At 33.4% G+C, this 24,490-nt stretch overlaps 1 protein-coding gene across 1 annotated transcript; it reads left to right on the top strand.

Moving 5' to 3' along the window:
• Positions 1-275: 275 nt before the first annotated feature.
• Positions 276-20,940, top strand: LOC139844777 (protein PELOTA 1-like). Its single transcript, XM_071835000.1, has 16 exons — positions 276-402; positions 487-569; positions 2,367-2,442; positions 2,535-2,613; positions 4,144-4,196; positions 4,373-4,418; positions 4,515-4,590; positions 5,375-5,450; positions 17,531-17,563; positions 17,702-17,770; positions 17,912-18,018; positions 18,128-18,200; positions 18,355-18,393; positions 19,230-19,324; positions 19,749-19,855; positions 20,249-20,940. The coding sequence occupies exons 1-16, from the start codon at positions 352-354 to the stop codon at positions 20,320-20,322; spliced, it is 1,137 nt and encodes a 378-aa protein (XP_071691101.1). The 5' UTR covers positions 276-351; the 3' UTR covers positions 20,323-20,940.
• Positions 20,941-24,490: the final 3,550 nt, after the last annotated feature.

Genomic DNA, 24,490 nt, shown 5'->3' with positions numbered 1-24,490 from the left:
CTCTTGTAGAATCGTTGTTTTTGTATGTTCGGTACTTGTGCTTGGCTTCCCTTTGTTCAAGCTTTGTAATCGTTGGTTTGAATTAATAAAATTTCACTTGTTTTTCCAAAAAAAAAATGGACGACCACGAGAGAAAAAATAAATAATTATGGAAACGAGGAGCGAAATTTGGGGCACAAGTCTAATATTAAAATACTCAGTATTAATTCGTAAAATAGTGCAGGGACTATAAAGGTACGATATTTAGGGCACACTGTACATTATTTTCCTTTAAACCACGAGATAAAATAACTGACTCCATCTAATCTAAATTCAACTCCACCGAAAACAATAGAACGAACTGTCGTTGAGATGAAAATCGTTAAAAGAGATTTCGTTCCCAATGGATCTGGCAGCGTCAAGGTAAATAAATCCTCTTTGTATTTTATGAATGAATAAAAAAAATTCAATTAAACTCTATTTTAATTTAATTCCAACTGTAAGTAGATGACTCCAGACGAATCAGACGATTTGTGGGTGGCGTATAATCTAATTTTGCCTGGTGATTCTGTAAAGGCGGTTACAGTTAGGTAGGGTTTTTTTTTTTTTTTTTTTTTTTTACGATGAATTTATATAAAGGGCCGTAAATAATAAATGGGGATTGATTTGTACAACATATTTTCTGTCCATATGCATTAAAGTGTTGTATTGCAACCTAACATGTTTAGTTTTGTATGAATTAAAATAGTTTGTGTACAAATCATCACCTCTAAAAAGAGATAGTAGAGTATTTTAATGCTGTGTTTATAATTGTGTATGAATAAACATAGGTTGGGTACAAAACATCATCTATAAATAATACTAATAATAAGTAATGGAGTATATAATAATAATAAATATAGTAATAGTGATAGTAACTAGCGTAAGGTCCCCAGCAAAGAGCGCACAAGTTTGTGTTTGCAATTTAGAACTGTTTCAGCACTTTAAAATAGTGTATACGATTCTAAATAATGATAATGCAATTTCAATACGCAAAAAATAAATAGTTTTATGACCCGTCATAACGTGTGTTAATTAAAAAAATAAGGGTTAAGGCTACTGAAGGGTCGTATACTTTTTTTTTGTTTGTCCCGATGTTGGCCATATACCCAAAAAATACTATTGTAGGCTATATACTTTCAAGAAACTTGTTAATATAAACCATAACAACTTGTTAACCGGGAAACTAAATTAAAACCCACTTAAAATGTTTACATTGATACACATTTTGAAAGTATAAAGCCTACAACGATACACATTTTGAAAGTATAAAGCCTACAATAGTATTTTTTTAATCGGTTAAAATACCAAAGTATTAAATGCAACGGGTTCAGTCGGTAACCGGTTAAGATTTGTTTACATTGATACATATTTTGAAAGTATAAAGCCTACAATAGTATTTTTTTGGGTATCTGGCCTACATCGGGACAAAAAAAAAGTATACGACCCTTCAGTAGCCTTAACCCAAAAAATAAATTATTCAAGATAAGTACAATGAACAACAACAAAACCCAATCCCACATATGTGGGGTCTATGGGGGAGGTAAGATGTAGACAATCATTCCCCTATCACATAATAAAGAGAAGTCATTTCTCTACCCAAAACACCCTAGGAGTAGAAAAATCTCAATGTTCTATGGATAGTGAGATTGCTTTCGAATGAACCTCCACCCAATAGGTAGGTTAAAAAGAAAAAGGAAGAAAAAGTGTGCCATGAAAATGATATAATCAAATTTCCATGGGTTTTAAACCTGTATGAAGTTCAATGTAGACTTTAAGTGGCAGTCAAGTCGCCAATAAATCGACGTTTGATGTTGACTCGATCAAATAGAGCCATAGATAAGTACAATGAACACTACAATGAAAATTTCAAACTATTATAATCATTATAGAATTTCTTTATACCCTAATAATATACACAAATCCTTCAAATTCCAACATAATACTTCAGTACCTAAGTACTCAAAATTTTGCAGCATAAAATCACAAAGTAATTGTGCATAGTTTCGGAAGTTACTAATAAGATTCATTTATATTGAGTCACGTTTCCTTCATATCATATTATTGAAAATTTAAGCAACATAAGTTAACTGAACAAGTGTTTTAGAGAACACATATATTGAATCTTATATCTATACTATATTGATCACATCCTAATAATACGAGTAATATGATAATCACGTTTATAAGGTTCAATGTGAGTCAAGCCATATAGTAGTCAATCGTGGTTTCACAAGATCGTATAGGAGTCAAGACAACCACACCTGCATTACAGAAAAGATAGAAAATTTTGTCCAAGAAATAATATGTACCTAGTTTTTATGTTTTTGTTTTTGTATCCATTACAGAAAAGTTCTTAGAGAAGCGGCTTCTGGATCAAGAGAAGCAGAACGTGTGAAATTAGAACTAGAAATTAAAGTTGTGGTAAGTTTTGCTTATCGTTTACAACACTTATGTGTTAGCATCATTAATTACTTGTGTTTTTTACTAATTAAATTCTGTGAATTTGTTTGCAGAATGTTGAGTATGACAAAGAAGGTTCTGTGCTGAGAATACACGGGAAGAACACCAAGGAAAATGAGCATGTTAAAGTAGGTGGTATCTTGTTTTAATTTGTTTACTATTAAAGTAATCGGAGGTTTATTAAGTTAGCAATAACTACTCACATTACCCCTTTTACTATATTTATGCGGGATGTAAAATGATATGATAGTCAAGATAATCATGATGATGATAATATATATATATATATATATATATATATATATATATATATATATATATATATATATAGAGAGAGAGAGAGAGAGAGAGAGAGAGAGAGAGAGAGAGATATTTAATCAAGAGCGAAGCACTTTTTTGGGGAAGGTGGAAGCAACATTTTTTTTCTTATTTTTTCGTTTTTTGAAAAAACTTGTTCACTAACATTATAGATTGGATGAAAATATGAGCATTTAAAAAAGACACTTTGTGATAAATGTTATTATTTTGGCGGGAAAACGGCTTGAAGAAAATAATACACGGTGCATGTAATGTTTTGCTGCTGAGTTTTTTTTTTAGGGTTTAGAGATTAGGATTTAGAAATTAGGGGTTAAAAATTAGGGTTTAGAAATTAAGGTTTAGGGTTTAGATTGAATTAAACACGAATGGTTTAGAGTTTACGGTTTAGGATTTAGGGCTTAGGGTTTTGGGTTTAGGATTTATATATATATATATATATATATATATATATATATATATATATATATATATATATATATATATATATATATATATATATAGGCAGGATCAATGGGGAAGTAACCAATCGGGGGGAAGCGGGGAATTTTTTTTTTTTCGTTTTTTTTTGAATTTTTTTTTTACGACATCAAGATCACGCGAAAATATGAACATTTAGAAGAGATACTTCGTGATGAATGTTATTATTTAGGCGGGAAAACGATCGACAAAAATAACATTCAAGATAATATTGTTCGTGAAGAATATGAACGCTTTTTTTTTTATGTTTTGTGAAGTAAAATTTAGCCCGATTTAGAGTTTAGGGTTTAGGGTTTAGGGTTTAGGGTTTAGGGTTTAGGGTTTGGTGTTTTGGGCTTATTCCATAAGCCCAAAACACCAAACCCTAAACCCTAAACCCTAAACTCTAAACCGTTCGTGTTAAAAACTCAATCTAAATCCTAAATCTAAACCCTAAACCCTAAATTTCTAAACCCTAATATCTAAACCCTATAAACCCTAATATCTAAACCCTATAAACCCTAATATCTAAACCCCAATAGCTAAAACCTCAAAATACGCTCGAAAAACACGATAATTGTTATATATTACTTCTTCGAGCGGTTTCCCGCCAAAATAAAAACATTTATCACAAAGTGTCTCTACTAAATGTACATATTTTCATCTCATCTATAATGTTCGTGAACAAAGTTTTTTCAAAAAACGAAAAAAAAAAAAAGTTTTTGCTTCCCCCCGCTTCCCCCCGAATGGTTACTTCCCTCTTGATCCTACCACTATATATATATATATATATATATATATATATATATATATATATATATATATATATATATATATATATATATATATATATATATTATTTTTATATTTTCTCTTTGTCACAGAGAGGGCAGTTTCATACACTTGAAATAGAACTGCATCGTCCTTTTGTGCTAAGCAAGGTATTCTTCACTTTAATGTTTATTTAGCAATATCTGTCAAACGTTTTGACTGTTTGTTATTTACACCTAATTATACCACACAGATCTTTCTCTCAGTCATGATCTTGTTTCAACCAGAAAAGTGCTTCTTTGTATAATTTAGTTGTTTCTGAAGTGGGTTACCTTTTACATTACAGGAATTGTGGGACTCACAATCAATCGACGCACTTAAAGAAGCCTCGGGTATTATATTATTATATATGTAATATATATTGCAGGCGTCAAAGTTTGGTTTTCTGATTATTTTATTCGAGCTGACGGTTCTCTCTTCTGATTCAGATCCTTCTGCCAGTGCCGATCTTGCAGTGGTGCTAATGCAAGAAGGATTAGCGCATATTCTTCTTGTGGGCAAAAGGTAGCTTATTGATTTTATATAACAAAAATAATAATGATATATTCTTATGTATTATGTTAAATATGAAGAATTTTGTTTCGTCAGCATATATACAAACTAATTATCTCATATTGTATTTTATTCTACTTCCATGTGCAAACGTATACACAGTTAACTAAGTTAGCTTTAAGCCATGAGGACATTAAGAAGTTACTCTGAAATTTTGTAATGATTGTTATAATCATTACGTTCATCATTGACAAGAGCAGCCTAGACAATTTAGGGAGGTTTTTATAGTGCACTTTGACATTATTTTTGTTTGAAGCTGTATTGTGGTCGGTCAGATAGTCTAATGTTTGAATATTATGACAAATTCTGAGTTATCTAAAAAGTTAGTATAGCGAATAAGATGACTATAATGGAAAATGTTTTGAAATAGTAAAAGGTGTTTTGAGAAGTAGAAATGAAAGCCTTCTCAAATCTCAAATAAGGTTAAAATACAGTATTAGATAGTGACTTGCGTTTCAGCTGGTATAAGATGATTAGTACCATTTTTACCTGCTATTTACCGTTTATCGGATATATAGTAATAATTAGAATCAGTAACTTTATTATGATCAGTTTCATAGTGCATGTTCAAACCCTCAAAAAGTTACGAGTCTCTCATTTCCAGGCATTCGTTCTCCTTTTTTTTCTTTTTTTTTTTTTTTTTTTTTTTTTTTGGTGGTTGTTGTTGTTGTTGTTGTCTATATCAAACTTATGTCTTCGAGAGATACACATGCTAATCTGGATAACTTTTCATCAGTTTGACCATCACTCGTTCCCGGATAGAAGCTTCAATTCCTCGCAAGCATGGGCCTTCTGTTGCTGGATATGACAAAGTATGTTACAAAATTAAGCTGTTAACTATTTGTATTTATAGAATTATAGCTTATAACTAGAAAAAGGCTGGCCGCGCGTTGCGGCGGCGTACAAAAGTGTGACTGCAACCCGTAGGCGTGCCCAAATCAGCCTGTTTGCGCACTGATTGCTATTCTCTAATGGTGACCCTAATGTGATGTGATTACAAACCTATTACATGCTACTTTGAAACAACTGAATGCTATAACTACCTTAAATGAGATGATTGTCCATTAACTCCTCCAATACTTTTCTTGTTCTCTTGAAATCAATGTTGACTGAATCCATCTGTTGAGAAAAATTGCTCCTTTCAAAGCTAATAACCTCTTATGTTTGAATATGGTCTTCTTCTACTTGACTACAACTCAATACATAAATCAACTCTACCATTCTCTTAGAAATAATAAAATAACAAAACAAAATCAATTAAATATTTTTGAAATTGACCAAATATAACTAAAGCAAATGTCACCGAACAATAATTAATTTTTGAACACTTCATTTCACCTCAAAGTACATGATAACTTGTGTGTTACTGTACAGAAAGAAATGGAAGTTTGTGTAAGGTTACTTTTAAAATCAATCCACATTCCTTTTGATGTCATAGCTTTATGAATGGCCTTTAAGACTTCAAGCTCGCTATAGAGCTTAGAAACGCACTGGTACATGTGCGTGACTGCACCCTGCTGCCCGCGTTGTAACTACCTGTGAAATGAGTATGATTTGAGGAAGGAAGCCGGATGGGCAAAGATTTCACTAAATCAAACTTACATAAAAACGAAACCGCCGATTGAAAAACTTAAATAGATACATAAACAAATATCATATATTGATTGACAAATAATAATCATAGAATAAAAAGAAGTGTTACATGAGGAATACCTTGAAGCGTTTGAGACGGTGGAGATGGTGGTGGCGAGAACCACAACGGCAGAAACTCGGGGACTACAATCAACAGCATCATAGATGCGAAAATTTGAGATCATTCTCATGAACCCTACAACAAAAATTCGGTTGACTTTCACTGTTTTTAGGCCTCATGTGGATTGGCCGTTGTTCTGACTTCATCAATATCATCTTGTATACATCCAATGTAACCTGTTGAATATCAATGTTAGATATTAGTTAAAAATTCATTTACATATATATGCCATTGTAGCAGGGTTGAGTAAATCTCTCGACAAATATTTATATTAGTGTGCCAATAGCTTCAAACCCTTCAACCCTCTTGACCCATAAAAAGCACACCAGTTTACCGAAATTCGTTGGATCCTAATATAAACTTCTATTAACAACCAAACAAATAATCATATTTTGTAACACTATTAATATGAAAAGCAGCCATTATAATAAAAGTGAATGCAAAGATATACCTCCAGGCTTTAAAGGAAGAGATTACAGATATCGACGGACGCTTCCTATCTACTGTACAAACCAATAGCTGCAAACACTACTGTAGTGCCGCCTCAGATGACACCAGCTGCAATTCCTGCTGACAAATAATATAAGCATTCAATAGAAATTTCAGTGGAAATTTAATCCAAACGAAAATCAACAAATTAATCCAACAATTGGTCTACATTGTTAATTCAAACATAAAGCACAATCCGGTAAACAATTACATAAAAAAACCTATCTAATACCTGCAACATCCAAATTTCACCTTTAAAATCTTAATTTTTTTTTTTTTTTTTTTTTTTTTACAATCCAATCGCTCGGAACAACAGAGGGCAGTAGCAACCTGAATCAAAACCTAAAAAAAAAACGACAACCTCATAGCAAACCTAACAACATATTTAACATATTACAAAGGAAAGACATCTCATTATAAATTAAATAGTCATTTACCAAATGAACATCAAAAACAGAGAACATCAACTTCAAAAGCAAGTCAACCCAAAAAAAAAAAAAAAAAAAAAAAAAAAAAAAAAAAAAAAAACTGTGGGAATATGTTTTAAAAAGTCAGCGAAATTGTATAGCTATCATGACCAATCATGACCTGTAGTTGTGAAGCCAACACAATATGAGTCATTTACCTTAAGGTTCTTGAAAAATGTTCCAAGATGTTACCTCTAGTTGTATAGGTTGTACACTATCATCACCTCCTGCATAGATTAAGGGTCAAAATCAAAATGATTCCACGAACGTCCGTAGCCCCTTTAATAATAAGGAAAACAAAGTTCCTGAACAACATGCACAAAAGAAATTATATAACAAACATAAAAATATTGAAATTGAAAGCATAAAGCAATAAGAAAACATCATGCAATTATCAAAACAGTTACGATTATTAGAACCTGCAAATAATCGAAATTCAGTGTATTTTCAGCTGGATTGGAGTCAAATGTAGAAAACTAAAAGAATTGAGGCTCAGACATGTGTGTAAAACCAAGCAAGAGAACATGAATCGCCATGGTTGCAAACTGTAGGTTGCCCCGCCAAGATACGAAACCATTTTTCTCATTGCTTGATTAAACTCCAACAAAATCATCATCACAGCCTACCGAAACCTCAAAACAATAGTGAAGGTATTTCGTATGCCCGAGAGACATATTAAATTAACGTGGCTGACGTGTTATGATCCAAGTCGGGTCATACCCAATAACAAACTTACCGACACCTTATTGGTATTTGATTTTAACGATTGGTTCGTTGATCAAATACGCGACACTTGAACTTTAAGAAAAATGGTTTTCTTAAATATTACTTGATGTGTATATATATAAATTATGAAATAATTTATATAACAAGAGTTTAAATTATTTATAGGTTAAATAATTTATTTTGTTATGTTACATTTTATAAAGTTTTGGTTTTATAAAAATATATGTACATAACAAATATATAAATATGGAAGTATTATAAAGAGTTTTATAAAATCTAATCCTTTATTTTATAAAACTTATTTTATAACACAAATGTGGAAGTGGCATGGGAATGAGAAACACATGCTCTAGTCTTAGATTCCTTGACCCATGCTTTCCCATTTCCATATACAAGCAACATGACTCTTTGAGAAAAAGATTCATGCATTCATACTTCAAAAATCTGCACAAAAAACCTCTATATTCAGCTGCTACTGCCGTGGGTATTTGGGAGCTTCAAGGGGTTCAAAATTTGATTTTTGCAAGTTTGATTCAAGTGTTAACAAATCCTAACCAAAGTACAAGGTGTTGGTACAAAGTTTGGGGTATAACTACTTGAGGTTTCATAGTTTTGGAGCTCCTTTCATCATCATCTTCATCATCATCTTCATCATCATCTATCAACAAGCTAGGAGAAGGTATAAACACTTTTCTTACTTGTAGTTTGTAAGTATGTTTCACAACTTGATCCTAATTGGGATTTAACTTTAATTGGTTAAAGATTAACATGTTCTAAAATGGTAATTACATGCTTCCGCTTTTAATTGATTCTTAAATGGTTTTAAGTATAATGGAACTTGTTAAATCCCAACAATGGTATCAGAGCCGAAGTTGTTGAAATATGCTTCGAGATGGTTATTAAACTCACTATATATTTTGCATTTTATGTACATGCATGAAAGTAAAATGCAAAAATTATAAATTTTGGGTGGGTTTATGGTTAGGCCGAATTCTTGGACACCCAAAATGGGTTTTGGGTTGTTCCATTTTGGTCATATTTGTTGTATGTTAAAGTTCACAATCAAGCCTTGACCTTGTGTTTGAATGGTTGCATGTTTGGTTGAATTAATCTATTCATTTGGTATGTAATATTAATTCATTCATGTGGTTGTAATATTCATGTAATTTGATTTGTAATAATTGTTCTTTTGGTTATGTAATTTATTTTATATTTGGCATGTAAAATAGATTAGGTTGTATTTCATTTTCTAGACAAAATGTATTAGGATATATTTTGTAAAATGATGAAGATGATGAAGACTTGAAGAACACAAGAAGAAGCATTTGGATGCAAGATTAAGTGGGAGATTTAAAATCTCCTACTTTGTGTTATTACCCTTAACCGGTGGCATTTGTTTTCGGCTAAACAAATGTCTACCAAAAATGGCTTGATTGTGAACATATGATTTTGCATGCGTGGTTGTTTTGTATGATTATGTGGATTGTATGTTTGTATGCTACAAGTTAATCACACAAGTTAACAATAATCTAAAATGGCAATTTAAATTGGTTAAAATTGACATTATTAACGACATGCAAAACGTCAATTTAAATGGTTAAATTAAAAACGGCTAAAAGGACATTAATAATCGGTTATTAAGAACATGATAAGGATCATACATATAAAATGGTTTATATCAAAGTAATAAAATTGGCTTTATTACATAACATGAAAATGGATTTTCAAATAAACCATACACTAAATGCATGTTGGTGTATGGTGCAAAAGTTTTCTCAAACTAGAATTAATGAAAACTTAAAATCCCTTATTAACAAGGCAAACAAGTTAAACGCCATCCTTTTGTGGAAACACTTAGACGTATTAGGAAACTCTTGATGGGATAAAGGTCACCTAACCGTCATGAGCGAACTAATATGAATAAGGTACACTTCGCATACATGTGGGATAAAGGTCACCTAACCACTTGTATGTTAAGTCTACAAGTCTATACAAGTAGGACGACTTGATTTGGGAATCATGAACTTAGGGTCACCGAAGCATGAAGAACAAATAGGCGTTGATGGGATAAATATGCCATACAAAAGGATTGCATGATCCCATAACTTAGAAGTTGCAAAAGGATTGCAATTGTCATATAATGACTACCTAGCTAAATCAAATAACGGGATAAAGGTCACCTAACCGAAATTTGATTTACCGTTGGATTCTAATATTTAATAAGTCAATTAAAATTTAAAAGGGTATTGAATGTTAAATTAAAAATCGATACTTAAACGAACTTTGTTAATTTTGTAGATGGCCGCCAATAACAACAACAACATTCAAAACGCACCACTTAACCTAAACCACCTATCATTAAGGTCTCTCTTAGAGAAAGACAAACTCAACCATACAAACTTTATGGATTGGTTCCGCAATCTTCGGATTGTCCTCAAACAAGAGGATAAAATGTATGTGCTTGAGGACCCCATTCCCGATCAACCGGATGAGAATGATGTGGAGGCAATGGCCTCTTACGATAAGTATTGCCACGACTCCCTTCAAGTCTCATGCTTAATGCTTGGGACTATGATACCCGAACTCCAAAAGGATTTCGAGCACCATAGTGCATACGACATGATAACGCAATTGAAGGAGATGTTCCTCCAACAAGCGCGTGTCGAGCGCTTCGAAACGGTTCGGGCGCTACATGCTTGTCGTATGGATGATACCCAATCGGTTTCATCTTATGTACTCAAGATGAAAAGCCTTATCGATCGTGCTAACCGACTTAACCTAAACATATCCAATGAGTTAGCCACCGATCTTATCCTTAACTCCCTATCAAAAAGGTTTGATCAATTTGTAATTAATTACAATATGAATGGGATGGATAAGAGCATAGGTGAGCTTCACGGTATGCTTAGAACGGCGGAAACTAGCATGGGTAAAAGGGCTTTACCCGTGTTAGCAATCGATCAAGGTGGGTCCAAAGGTAACACCTCTAAGCCAAAGGTGGCTAAGAGAAAAGGACCCGCCCATCAAGGCAAAGGGAAAGGGAAGATGGTTACCCCAAACATCAACAAGGCTAAGAAGCAAAAGGTAGCCGAGAAGGCAAACCCCAAGGAAGACCCATGTTTCGGTTGCGGTGAGATGGGTCATTGGAAACGAAACTGTCCGGTTTATCTTAAGGAGTTGAAGGACAAGAGGGATGCAGGGCAAACCTCAGGTAATATATATATGGTATATATAGAGCTTAGTATTACTTCTTCTAATACATGGGTATTAGACACGGGATGTGGAACTCATATTTGCAATTCTTTGCAGGGGTTCAAAAGAAGTGATCGTATGGCGGGAACATCAAATCTCTATATGGGCAATGGTGCAAAGGTGCATGTTAAAGCTCAAGGAGAATTTGTTTTGAAGCTTCCAAGTGGATTGGAGCTTATTTTAGAAAATGTTTTGTATGCTCCGGATTTGTGTAGAAACATTATTTCTATTTCTCGCTTAAAACAATGTGGTTACGTTGTTAATTTTATTGATGATGATATTCATATTTCTAAAAATAATGTATTCTATTTCAAGGCTTCGCCTTCAAATGGAATTTATGAATTGGTTCATGATGACGCATCATCGAGCTCTATATACCACACTAGCACCAAGAAACTCAAAAGGGATTTGAGTGATTCCTATTTATGGCATTGTCGCCTTGGTCACATAAACAAGAACCGAATGCATACACTTCAAAGGAATGGACTTTTGAAATCAAATGAAATGGATTCGTTTGATGTATGCGAATCTTGTTTACAAGGCAAGATGACTAAAGCACCTTTCAAAGGGACTTATGAAAGGGCTAAAGATTTATTGGGATTAATACATTCGGATGTATGTGGACCCTTTAAACCCATGACTAGGAATGGTGAAAGATACTTTGTTACTTTCATTGATGACTTTAGTCGTTTCGGATATGTCTACTTATTAAGACACAAGGACGAAACGTTTGAAGCATTCAAAGAATATCAAAACGAAGTACAAAATCAACTCAATAGGACAATTAAGGTACTTCGTACCGATAGAGGAGGTGAATACCTAAGCGATGCCTTCCAAGATCATCTTAGGAGTTGTGGGATTATCTCACAACTTACTCCACCCGGAACACCCCAACTCAATGGAGTTTCCGAAAGGAGGAACCGAACCCTAATGGATATGGTTCGGTCTATGATGGCAAGAAGCTCGTTACCTCTATCATTTTGGGGTTATTGTCTAAGCTCCGCGGTTCGTATTTTAAATATGGCCCCAACCAAGAAAGTGGAACGAACTCCTCATGAGATGTGGTTTGGAAAACCTCCTTCTCTTTCATACTTGAAAGTATGGGGATGTGAAGCTTATCCTAAGCGCCATGTAGCTAATAAGTTACATGCTCGATCCACAAAGTGTATCTTCATAGGATATCCCAAGGATGATATGGGATACTATTTCTATGATCCGACCGAGCAAAATGTATTTGTTGCTCGAAAGGCGGAATTCCTTGAAACCAAATTCCTAATGGAAGGTGATGGTGAAAGGAAAATAGATCTTGTAGAGGTACAAGATCAAGTTGATGATACACAAATGGTTGACACTAGTACTCAACATGAGGATGTTGAAAATGATCAAGTGGATGATCAAGGTACACAAGACGTTCGAAGATCTAGTAGGATTAGTAATCCTCCCGAGAGATATGGGTTTCTCGTGGATGGTTGCTATACGGTTGATTTGGATGAACCGACAAACTACGAAGATGCTTTATCAAGGATTGATAAAGATAAATGGCAGGATGCCATGAACGCCGAGATGCAATCCATGTATGAAAACCAAGTGTGGGAACTTGTTGAGCAACCTCCTAGCTCTAAGCTAGTTGATTGCAAATGGCTTTTCAAGAAGAAAACCGACATACATGGAAACTTGGATACATATAAAGCTAGACTTGTAGCAAAAGGTTTCACTCAAACTCAAGGGGTTGATTATGATGAAACTTTCTCGCCAGTGGCAATGCTAAAGTCTATTAGGATATTATTTGCCATTGCTGCTCACTACGACTATGAAATATGGCAAATGGATGTCAAAACCGCTTTCCTAAATGGATATCTTATGGAAGATGTCTATATGGTCCAGCCTGAAGGTTTTGTTGATCCAAAATATCCTAAAAAGGTATGCAAGTTAAAGAAGTCAATCTACGGATTGAAACAAGCATCTAGAATGTGGAATCATCGTTTTAATGAGGAAGTCGAGAAATTTGGCTTCATTAAAAATGGTGATGAAGCTTGTGTATACAAGAAGGCTAGTGGGAGCTCTATAATGTTCCTTGTGCTATATGTGGATGATATATTATTATTTGGGAATGATATAACCACAATGCAAGAGGTCAAAACTTGGCTAAAGAGTTGCTTCTCCATTAAGGATCTTGGAGAAGCACAATACATTTTGGGGATAGGGATCTATAGGAATAGATCCAAGAGATTGATAGGTTTAAGTCAAAGTACATACATTGATAAAATCTTGAAAAGGTTCAAGATGGAAAACTCCAAGAGAGGTTTGGTACCTATTCAAAAGGGAACCGTTCTCAGTTCATCTCAGTGTCCTGCCACGAAAGATGAACAAGAGAGAATGAAGAAAGTCCCATACGCATCTGCTATTGGGTCTATCATGTATGCAATGATATGTACTAGGCCGGATGTGTCATGCGCTCTAAGCTTGACAAGTAGATACCAGAATAACCCAGGAAATAGTCATTGGATTGCTGTTAAAAGCATATTGAAATACCTTAGGAGGACTAAGGATATGTTTCTAATATATGGGTCTGGTGAGGAGGAACTCGCCGTAAAAGGTTACGTGGACGCGAGTTTCCAAACTGGTCGAGATGACTCTCGATCACAGTCCGGTTATGTCTTCATGTTAAATGGTGGTGCGGTCTCTTGGAAGAGTTCGAAACAGGAGGTTGTTGCGTTATCCACTACAGAGTCGGAGTACATTGCCGCCTCACTGGCAGCTCAGGAAGCTGCATGGATGAAGAAATTCATCGACGACTTAGGAGTGGTCCCTTCCATTCAGGACCCTCTTGAGATCTTTTGTGACAACGAGGGTGCGATTGCTCAAATCAAGGAACCTCGTGCCCATCAAAAGACTCGTCACATTGAGCGGAGATTCAACTACATAAGGGATGAAGTTGAAAAAGGAAAGATATGTATTCGCAAAGTTCATACAGATCATAATGTTGCGGATCCACTCACGAAGCTTTTACATGGGCCAAAACATGAGGGACATGTTTGTGCATTAGGGCTTCGATATTCTAGTGATTGGATATGATCTATTTTATGTATTGTACCGGAACGAAATTATTCAAACTCATTAATATAACTATGGTGTTAATTTATTTGAGTTATGTTCCTATTTTGCATATTTCATCCATGAATAAGCAATTATTCTAAATTTCCGTAGTCGATCACATTTGTGGAAACAAGTGTGAGGTTTAGACTATTATGAACTTGGATTGGTACACATTCAGGTTGAATGTAGGGCAAGGTTGCTACCAAGGTTCATAGATATTTGTGGGACACAAATATTGGAAGACCCGCTCTCAAGATTTACTGTATGGAGCCTTTGTGGTTGATCACATGTAATCTTGAGTAAAGGCGAATATCATAGTATCCTCTGACCTGAGATACATATTGGGTCCTAATATTCACCGAGTATTATGCCTTGATTCTTTCCTTCGCTATTCTGAAATATGGTAGTACATAAGGGAGAACTCAGGTATATTACAAAGTGTATATCTAGGACGTATGTAGTCAAGATGGAATTTGTCCCTCTTATTCGTTGAGAGTCAGATGTCTAAGGCCTGAAAAGTTAAATCTATAAGAGAGTGATCACTCTGTATCTCTTGGATTGAACATGACATCTAGGACGAAAGGAAATAATGAAAGATTCACCTAATCATGTTCGAGATGGGAACTCGAAAGGGATGATGTTATTGAATGGCACAAAGTCATAACATATTAGGGGTGATGGACGGTGTGTTAGGCTGTATCCATCACTTGCATTAATTTCTTATGTTTCTCGTGCAAGTGGGAGATTGAAGGTATTTCGTATGCCCGAGAGACATATTAAATTAACGTGGCTGACGTGTTATGATCCAAGTCGGGTCATACCCAATAACAAACTTACCGACACCTTATTGGTATTTGATTTTAACGATTGGTTCGTTGATCAAATACGCGACACTTGAACTTTAAGAAAAATGGTTTTCTTAAATATTACTTGATGTGTATATATATAAATTATGGAATAATTTATATAACAAGAGTTTAAATTATTTATAGGTTAAATAATTTATTTTGTTATGTTACATTTTATAAAGTTTTGGTTTTATAAAAATATATGTACATAACAAATATATAAATATGGAAGTATTATAAAGAGTTTTATAAAATCTAATCCTTTATTTTATAAAACTTATTTTATAACACAAATGTGGAAGTGGCATGGGAATGAGAAACACATGCTCTAGTCTTAGATTCCTTGACCCATGCTTTCCCATTTCCATATACAAGCAACATGACTCTTTGAGAAAAAGATTCATGCATTCATACTTCAAAAATCTGCACAAAAACCTCTATATTCAGCTGCTACTGCCGTGGGTATTTGGGAGCTTCAAGGGGTTCAAAATTTGATTTTTGCAAGTTTGATTCAAGTGTTAACAAATCCTAACCAAAGTACAAGGTGTTGGTACAAAGTTTGGGGTATAACTACTTGAGGTTTCATAGTTTTGGAGCTCCTTTCATCATCATCTTCATCATCATCTTCATCATCATCTATCAACAAGCTAGGAGAAGGTATAAACACTTTTCTTACTTGTAGTTTGTAAGTATGTTTCACAACTTGATCCTAATTGGGATTTAACTTTAATTGGTTAAAGATTAACATGTTCTAAAATGGTAATTACATGCTTCCGCTTTTAATTGATTCTTAAATGGTTTTAAGTATAATGGAACTTGTTAAATCCCAACAAATAGTACCAGCAATCTCTTTTGATAAGATTAGCAAACTTTAGGAACTTCTCATTTGTGAAAAATTGAAGAGATATGAGGCTCAAGTATGTGTGTAAAACCAAGCAAGAGAACATGAATCGCCATGGCTGCAAACTATAAGTTGCCCCGCCAAGATACGAAACATTTTTTTCTCGTTGCTCGACTGAACCACAACAAATTCATCATCACGGCCTTTTTATTAATCTTATTTGTTATGAATCTCATTCATAATCAGTAAGCTGAACACAACAGCTTCTCAGCAAGGCAAGAGTACCACCACTCACAACCTGTAATGATATGAAATTTATAATCAATGACATTAATTTATTTATTTACTGCTACAATATATGTAGTAGACCAAATTTATATATCCTTATTTTTTCCGCAATTCATCTAAAATATATACAGTAAATATCATAGAATCAAATAATCAAATTTGATAGACATATAACAAATGTTCACATCAGTTAATAATTACTTCATAAGTTAATCATACAATCAACTTACTGATTATGATCCTAAATATGGACTGCAAGCTTAAAAATATTTTATTAACCAAGAACATCCAATGTCCCGTCAAATACACTTGCACCAGCAACAATATTCGTTTGACGCATCTAATTCAAGACTATGCAAATGAAGAAATTACACAGCAAGCTTGAAACAATTAATTAAAATATTAACAAACCTACATTTAACATACAATCAACAAACATATAGAGCAAGAACTAATATATTTGTACCAATTTATTTGTTACCAACACCACTTTTGATATAAATCTATTAAAGATCCAAATATCAAACAATAAGGTGATCAAATAATCATTTTTTCTACAATTAATTTATTATAAGCATAGAAAATAGCATAGGAGATATACCATTCATCATTTACGAAGGCGACGGGACCATTAGCACAGCAACAACAACAAAACAAATGACGATTTAGATCAACAGCCACAAACCCTAATTTCATAGCGAAATCTTCAATCAATTAAAAGGTACAGATGCAAACCGTAATTAAAAAACCACGGCAAGATCAAATCGAGAGCGGGCCAGAAATCAGCCTCAAACCATGGTTGATTAAAGCGACAACATACGAAATCGGGGCTTTAAACCACCGGAAAAACATCGATTTCATGGCGGGTGAAGGCTGTGTTTTTTTATTCAGTCGAGTGTAGAAACGGGGAAGAGAAAGTGGATGAAGAGAATAAATGGGGAAGAAGAGTCTGGAAGGTAGTATAAAAGAGTTGGAGGATTGTCGTTTGATAAGCGTGGGGAGGGCAAAACGACCAAAACCTGCGTGGCTTTTAGTATATAGGGGTAATAAAGAATCATGGAATTTTAACTATGGATACTACATTCCTTGGTGCTTGATTCTACATTAAGACTCTGTCATTTTTTGGTTACAGGCATTTAGCAAGTTCTACGATAATGTTCTACAGGTGAGTTGATTTGTAAGATGCTTAAGCTGCTTTTTTTGCATTAATTATTGTACCAGTTACAACTAATTTTCTTTATTAATTTGTTGTACTTTTATTTACACAAAACACCTTTTATCTTTTTTCTTTCTAAATCTCCAGGCATTTTTGAATCATATTGACTTCAAGGTTGTTAGATGTGCTGTTATTGCAAGTCCAGGTTTCACTAAGGTCAGTATTCGACATAACCTGATCATCAATTGACGAAGATGTATAATAATATAATATACAATTATGATATATCTGAGAAGATTTTTTTTATTTTAATAATTAAAAAAAAAAGTAAATAATAATCATATGTATGTACATCAGGATCAATTTCATCGCCATTTGATGTTGGAATCCCAAAGGAGAGAACTGAGGAACATAATTGAGAACAAATCGCGTATCGTCCTTGTGCACTCGACTTCAGGATACAAGTATGTTTATTACGAAGGTTCCAAGATCTTAGTGTAAAATATATATGTGCCTTTCATATCCTCCTACTTTTGCATTAAAATCTCATATTTTTTGACATTTATTGCACAGACATAGTCTGAGAGAAGTTCTGGATGCTCCAAATGTGATGAATATCATCGGAGATACGAAAGCAGCTCTAGAGGTAGCCACGAGCCTATTCCAAATATCTTTGAGACCTTTAATTATTCACTGTTTTTTTCTTTTTATTATTTTTTTATTATTATTATTTTTTTTTGTTGCTTTTCTCTGGTTTGTGACTTAAAATTTATTTTATTTTTATTTACTTTATTATTTAGGTCCGCGCTCTCAAGGATTTTTTCGCAATGCTTTCTAATGTGAGGTTCCATCATTGATTCTGCGCTCTTAACTTGTGTTTAAATGTTATTGTATCCATCGGTATCTTGAAATACATTTGACACATAATGTGTCCAATTCAGGATGAGAAAAATAATCGCTAACCAGATGGATATAATCACTTTCTTTTTGTGACATATCTAATTAAACTGAATATGGTTTTAAGAGCTGTCAAAGCGATTATATAAGTGATACAGAGTATTATGATTATAATAACGCAGAAATATCAATTGTCATTGTTTCGTACTCCCTCCGTCCCAAAATAATTGTTCCATTTTGACTTCTTTTGAGGTCTTTCTTATTTGACTTTGGCTTCAAACATCTTTGTTTTTGTGTTATATAATATTTGATGAAATTTATATAAATGAATTGAGTTTAAAATGTATATTCATTTGTATAACTTTTATCGAGTATTATATAATAGAAATAAAAAAAAAAAAAATTAAAGTCAAAGATGTAAACAAATGACTTTCAAAAGACAAATAGGATGATTTTTATAGGAAGGAGGGAGTACATATTATGTAATTTTTTATTTATTTTTAAATTGTACATGATAACATTTACCCACGTTAATTTACTGATCGCGGTACTAGAATTTCTATGCATCATTGATTTGGCTGATTCTAAAAGTGAATATCTAAGTTGATAGACGCCCGTGTAATGCATCATAGGGATCGTAAATCATTTCATGACCTAGAACGATAAATGATAACATAACCTCGTAAAGTGTGTGTAGCGGCGAACTGGCATTATATGAACTTACTTATATCAAAGGCAAGCCATCATTATTATATCTTATTTGGTGCATTTTTTGCAGGATCCACATCGTGCGTGTTATGGACCAAAGCATGTTGAAGTAGCGCATGAAAGAATGGCTGTTCAAACATTACTTATCACCGACGAACTTTTCAGGTTTGTACTTCCATATTTCTTTTAAAAAATTCATTATTAGTGAAATGCGAACAATCTAAGCTTAATTATGATGCTATCCCTAACTGTTAGGTTAGGAGTTTTTTAAAAAAGTACTACAATTTTTTAATTTTTGTTTCCTTGTTGTTTGGAACAAGAACGAAATATTGGCCCATCAGTTAATTATTTGTTGACCCATATATTAATTGTCTTCATCCTCTTTGGTTCAAAGTTTTCCAAAAGAACTGTATGAATGAAGTGAGTTGTAGATATTATTAATCTGCCGAGAGCACTACATGTGATATAAGTGTTCACGTATTGCTTGGACGATGTACCTATTCTTTATCAGCTGGCCATTGAGTATTTGTTATTTGGAGTCTTCAATTCAATCACACTTATTTTATTTCTGCTTTGTATGTTGCTCCAGGAGTTCTGATGTAGCTACTAGGCAAAGATATGTAGATTTGGTTAAAACGGTCAAGGATTCTGGGGGCACGGCTCAAGTATTTTCTTCAATGCATGTTTCGGGGGAAGGTAAGTACAGTTTTTTTTTTCCATGTAAACAGGATCCGTATTTACAGTACTAGATAGGCAAGGATGGGCATGTTGGGTAATGTGCCAAACCGGTATTGGCTAAAACGGGTCAATTTTCTAGTAAAGATTGAAACGGGCTTTGGATGACTTTCAGTCCACCATGAATTCCCTGTTTTAGTTATGTTTTCCGTTTGACCTGTCCATGAATAGATTGATGTTCTTGTGTTCTCGCAAGAGGTTTCGGGTTTGAACCTTTCTAGACTCTATAGGCAAACATCTTGAGTTATCTCTAACCTTTTTGAACGACTACTAATTATATACACCCATTGTCAAGCCTTTCATTATTACGTTACCCATTTGAGTCTTGCGTAGTTATATTTTCCATTGTTACAGAATTGGCACAACTGACGGGAATTGCTGCAATACTTCGATTCCCCCTGCCGGACCTTGATGACATAGAGTTGTAATTTTATGTGGTCCCTGTGGTTTACAAACGTCTGCTCGGTGATATCTTATTATTCGCCATATCTTATTCTTTTCGGGTATAATTTGATGAAGAATGAAGGCTTTGGTTCGTGGTTTTGTTAGAAATTGTATTTTAAGCTAAAGAAGTCTTCATGGGCACATTTTGGATGTTTTCGGCGAGTTTCAGTTTTAAATGATCAAGTGATGGTGAAAATCAAAGAAGAAAACGATGTCTGCTGTTTCAGCTACATCTCGCGGTCGCAAGGTTATTTCTCGCGGTCGCGATCTTTCAAATCAGGTCGCGAAGTTTTCTAATGCGGTCGCGAGATTTCAACAGAAGTTCAGAAACCAAAGAAGAAGCACCTCACGGTCGCGGGGTTATTTATCGCGGTCACAAAGTCATGTTTTCAGCACCTCGCGATCGCGAGGTTATTTATCGCGGTCGCGAGATTTAAGTCGGCCAGCAGTTTATTTTTACACTCCTATAAATAGGATTTATACCCCAAAACTCTCATTGAGTTTTTATGTTACGAATATTTTAGCTAGGGTGATGTTAAAGCGAAGGGGTACGTAATACTATTAATTTTATTACGAAATACTATTAAATACGATACAATTTTACACAAGTTATTTATTTATTTATTGAATGGATATACCTAAACCTTGCTACAACACTTATAGGCAGTGTACCTAATCGTAGAGTAGTGTAGTTTTTAGTAAGTCCGGCTCGTTCCACAGGGATCTAGCTGAGTTTAACGCTATATATATTTTAAACTATATTTGTATAAAAATATATATAAGTAATATTATTATTTATTTATATATATACTAATAGATAAAACACTATTTCACTATTCATCAATAGTAATCAAGGTATTTTCGTCATTTCACCTGCTTTTTTTTTTTTTTTTGGTCCCCAACGATAAAATAAGCAACTTTCGTAAAAGAACTAACCCTTCAATGTTACCAAAAGATGTCAAAAAAAATATTTTTTTTACAAAAAAATAACTAACTTTTTTGTTTTTGTTTTTTCTCTCTTTTCTTCCTCAACAATAAAAGAGACAACTTTCATAAAATGAACAATCCTTCAATGCTACCAAAAGATGTCAAAAACATTCATTTTTACAATTTTTTTTGTTCCAACGATAAAATAAGCAACTTTCGTAAAAGAATCAACTCTTCAATGTTACCAAAAGATATCGAAAAAAATACTTTTTTACAAAAAAATCAACTAACTATTTTTTTTCTCTCTTTTCTTCCTCAACGATAAAAGATGCAACTTTCATAAAAGGAACAACCCTTCAATGCTACCAAAAGATGTCAAAAAACATTCTTTTTTACAATTTTTTTTTCCCCAACGATAAAATAAGCAACTTTCGTAAAAGAATCAACCCTTCAATGTTACCAAAAGATGCCGAAAAAAATACTTTTTTACAAAAAAATCAACTAACTTTTTTTTTTATCTTTTCTTCCTCAACGACAAAAGAAGCAACTTTCACAAAAGGAACAACCCTTCAATATTAGATGTCGAAAAAAATTCTTTTTTACAAAATAGATCAAGACTTTTTTTTTTTAACTCGCATTCAAAACGGAGCCCCCGGCGCGAAGCGAGGGCTCCACAACTAGTTATTATAAAAAGGGGGTTTTACCGTTTAATAACCGGTTTGTCGATTATAAAACTTAAGTCACAATTAAAACATAATGCAAAATATTAAATATAACTTAATTTAAAGCGTAAAGTAAATGACGATAAATAAAGTGCGATAAATAAAAGTGCGATAATTTAAATGACAGTAAAATAAAAGTACGATGAGATATAAAATAAGAGAATTATGCTTATTTAAACTTCCGTAATCATGATGTTTGACGTGTTGATTTTAATTTATTACCATGGGCTAATTGTCCTTTGTCCTGTTTATTTGATACTTTCATCTGATTTTTGTCCATAATAGTCCATCGGTCATAAATATAAAGTGCGAGTGTCCTCGTCAAATTACCCTTATACCCGAAGTCAAATATTCCAACTAATTGGGGACTTAAACTGTAACAAGGTCTTAATACTTTGTTAATGATTACACCAGGTTATCGACTGCGTGTAACCTAAGGTTTTAATACGTTGTTAACAATTACACCAAGTGTCCTTGTATGTAATCTACCCCTGTTTTAATGAGTCCATTGACTATTAATCCATTCCCGTGTCCGGTTAAATGAACGATTATTAGTATTTATAAATATCCCGCCCATCGTATCCGATCGAGTGTATGCGGTTATTTATAGATACGTCAAATTGTAAATCTTTATATTAAATTAACGAACTATCATTCTGTTAAACAAATATAAAGCCCATTAATAGCCCATAGTCTAATTTCCACAAGTGTCGGTCTTTTGTCCAAACCCCAATTATGGTCCAAAGCCCAATAACCCAGTCTTTAATATTTAGTCCAACATCACGATTACTTCGGCTTAAATAAGCATAATAATAACTTAGCTACGAGACATTAATTTAAAAAGGTTGAACATAACTTACAATGAGTATTAATTGCTTAGTGTTACACGGACAGAATTTCGACTTACAAACTTAAAACATTCGCCACTATAACCTTATTATTAAAATTATAATTATAAATATATATATTTGAGAGAGAGCAGAGAAGATTGAATAAGGTGTGTATAATTCGTCGAATTACGCTGCTATTTATAGATGTGTCCTGAGTTTGGGAGCCATGCGATCGCATGGCTTTCCCTTGTAATTCCCATGCGATCGCATGGAAAGGCTGGCCAGCATCCTTTCTTGCTTAAAACGTGGGCGACTTCTTTTAAATAATATATAATATAATATAATATAATTATATATAATTATATATATATTATATTATATTCTTGTGCATAGTTGACTTGTAATTTTAGGTCCGTTGAGTCGCGCGTTGATAGTTGGTTCAGGTCTCGGTTCCGAATTTTTGAACGTCCTTTCGTACGATTTAATATCTTGTACTTTGCGTTTTACGGCTTGTACTCTTGTAATTTTTAGACGTTTCTCATCAATAAATTGAACCACTTGGATTGTACTTTGTACTTTTTAGCGTTTTGGTCGTTTGCGTCTTCAAATCGTCGAATCTGTCTTTTGTCTTCACCTTTTATTATTTAAACGAATATCACTTGTAAATAGAACAATTGCAACTAAAAGCTTGTCTTTCTTGAAGGATAATGCTATGAAATATATGTTCGTTTTTAGCATTATCATAGGGTTACGAATTTTTAAGCTTTTCAAGGTGGTTTTAAGGTATTCTAACACTTGGATTAATATCAAGGTTTAATCATTGGTAACTATCTTTTCTTATCTTTGATTTATATCATGATGATTTTTGATCTATCTTTGTGTTTAATTTCTTTTATCATTGCCATGAGTAGCTAAATTCCTATTATTTGCTTAGATGATTCAACCTAGGTGAATGATTGCTTGATCTTTTATATGTATTGATAATTACTATTGATTGTGATTCTTAATTACTCCCATTAATTGATCTCATTGATTACTAGTTTGTTGGTTGATGTAATGAGGGTTACTAGGTTAATTAATTTATCTAGGTTATTGAGAAATAAATAGATAAGTTGAATTACATACGGGAGACCGGTGTAATTAGATTAGTAATTAATCTCATCAATTGAGTAGGTAATTGTGAAGCCTAAATAGGGACGCCGATTTACCCTTCAACTGAATTATAATCTTGAGTAGTTAATATTGATTGATTGTGTTCTTCGGAAGCGTATGAGAGACCAACGTGAAAAACTGACACTTTCATGATAGAATTAGTATCTAAGTGAGGGACACCAGCTTATCTTACTAATTGATTAATGAACTTAGTTAACTAGAGTTATACTTAGGGATTTAATTACATTGTTCTTAATAAAAGCAATTCGGAACCTAGGGAATTGAATCTAAGTGAATACCCCTTAATCTATTGAATTCGTATTTTCTTTCTTTGTTTTAATTAGTTTTAAATCAAAACCACATTATACAACTTAAATCTCTAGAATAATTGTTAGTCTTTTTAATCCTAAACTCTGCTCCATGTGAACGAATTCGTAAGTATATTACGATAAGATTATGTGTGTTTTACTCATATCAATTCTTTAATTAAAGTTGTATTCAATAGAGATGATTTATTGATT

The sequence above is a fragment of the Rutidosis leptorrhynchoides genome, chromosome 4 (assembly GCF_046630445.1).
Source record: "Rutidosis leptorrhynchoides isolate AG116_Rl617_1_P2 chromosome 4, CSIRO_AGI_Rlap_v1, whole genome shotgun sequence".
NCBI classification, from domain to species: domain Eukaryota; kingdom Viridiplantae; phylum Streptophyta; class Magnoliopsida; order Asterales; family Asteraceae; genus Rutidosis; species Rutidosis leptorrhynchoides.
This window is presented reverse-complemented; position numbering and strand designations above follow the sequence as displayed.

Excerpts from the sequence above, each read along its gene's own strand:
- LOC139844777 (XM_071835000.1), top strand. The coding sequence starts at position 352 with ATGAAAATCGTTAAAAGAGATTTCGTTCCCAATGGATCTGGCAGCGTC. Across the intron at positions 4,197-4,372 it reads GTCCTTTTGTGCTAAGCAAG|GAATTGTGGGACTCACAATC; the intron begins GTATTCTTCACT and ends TTTACATTACAG. Across the intron at positions 17,771-17,911 it reads CAAGTCCAGGTTTCACTAAG|GATCAATTTCATCGCCATTT; the intron begins GTCAGTATTCGA and ends TATGTACATCAG.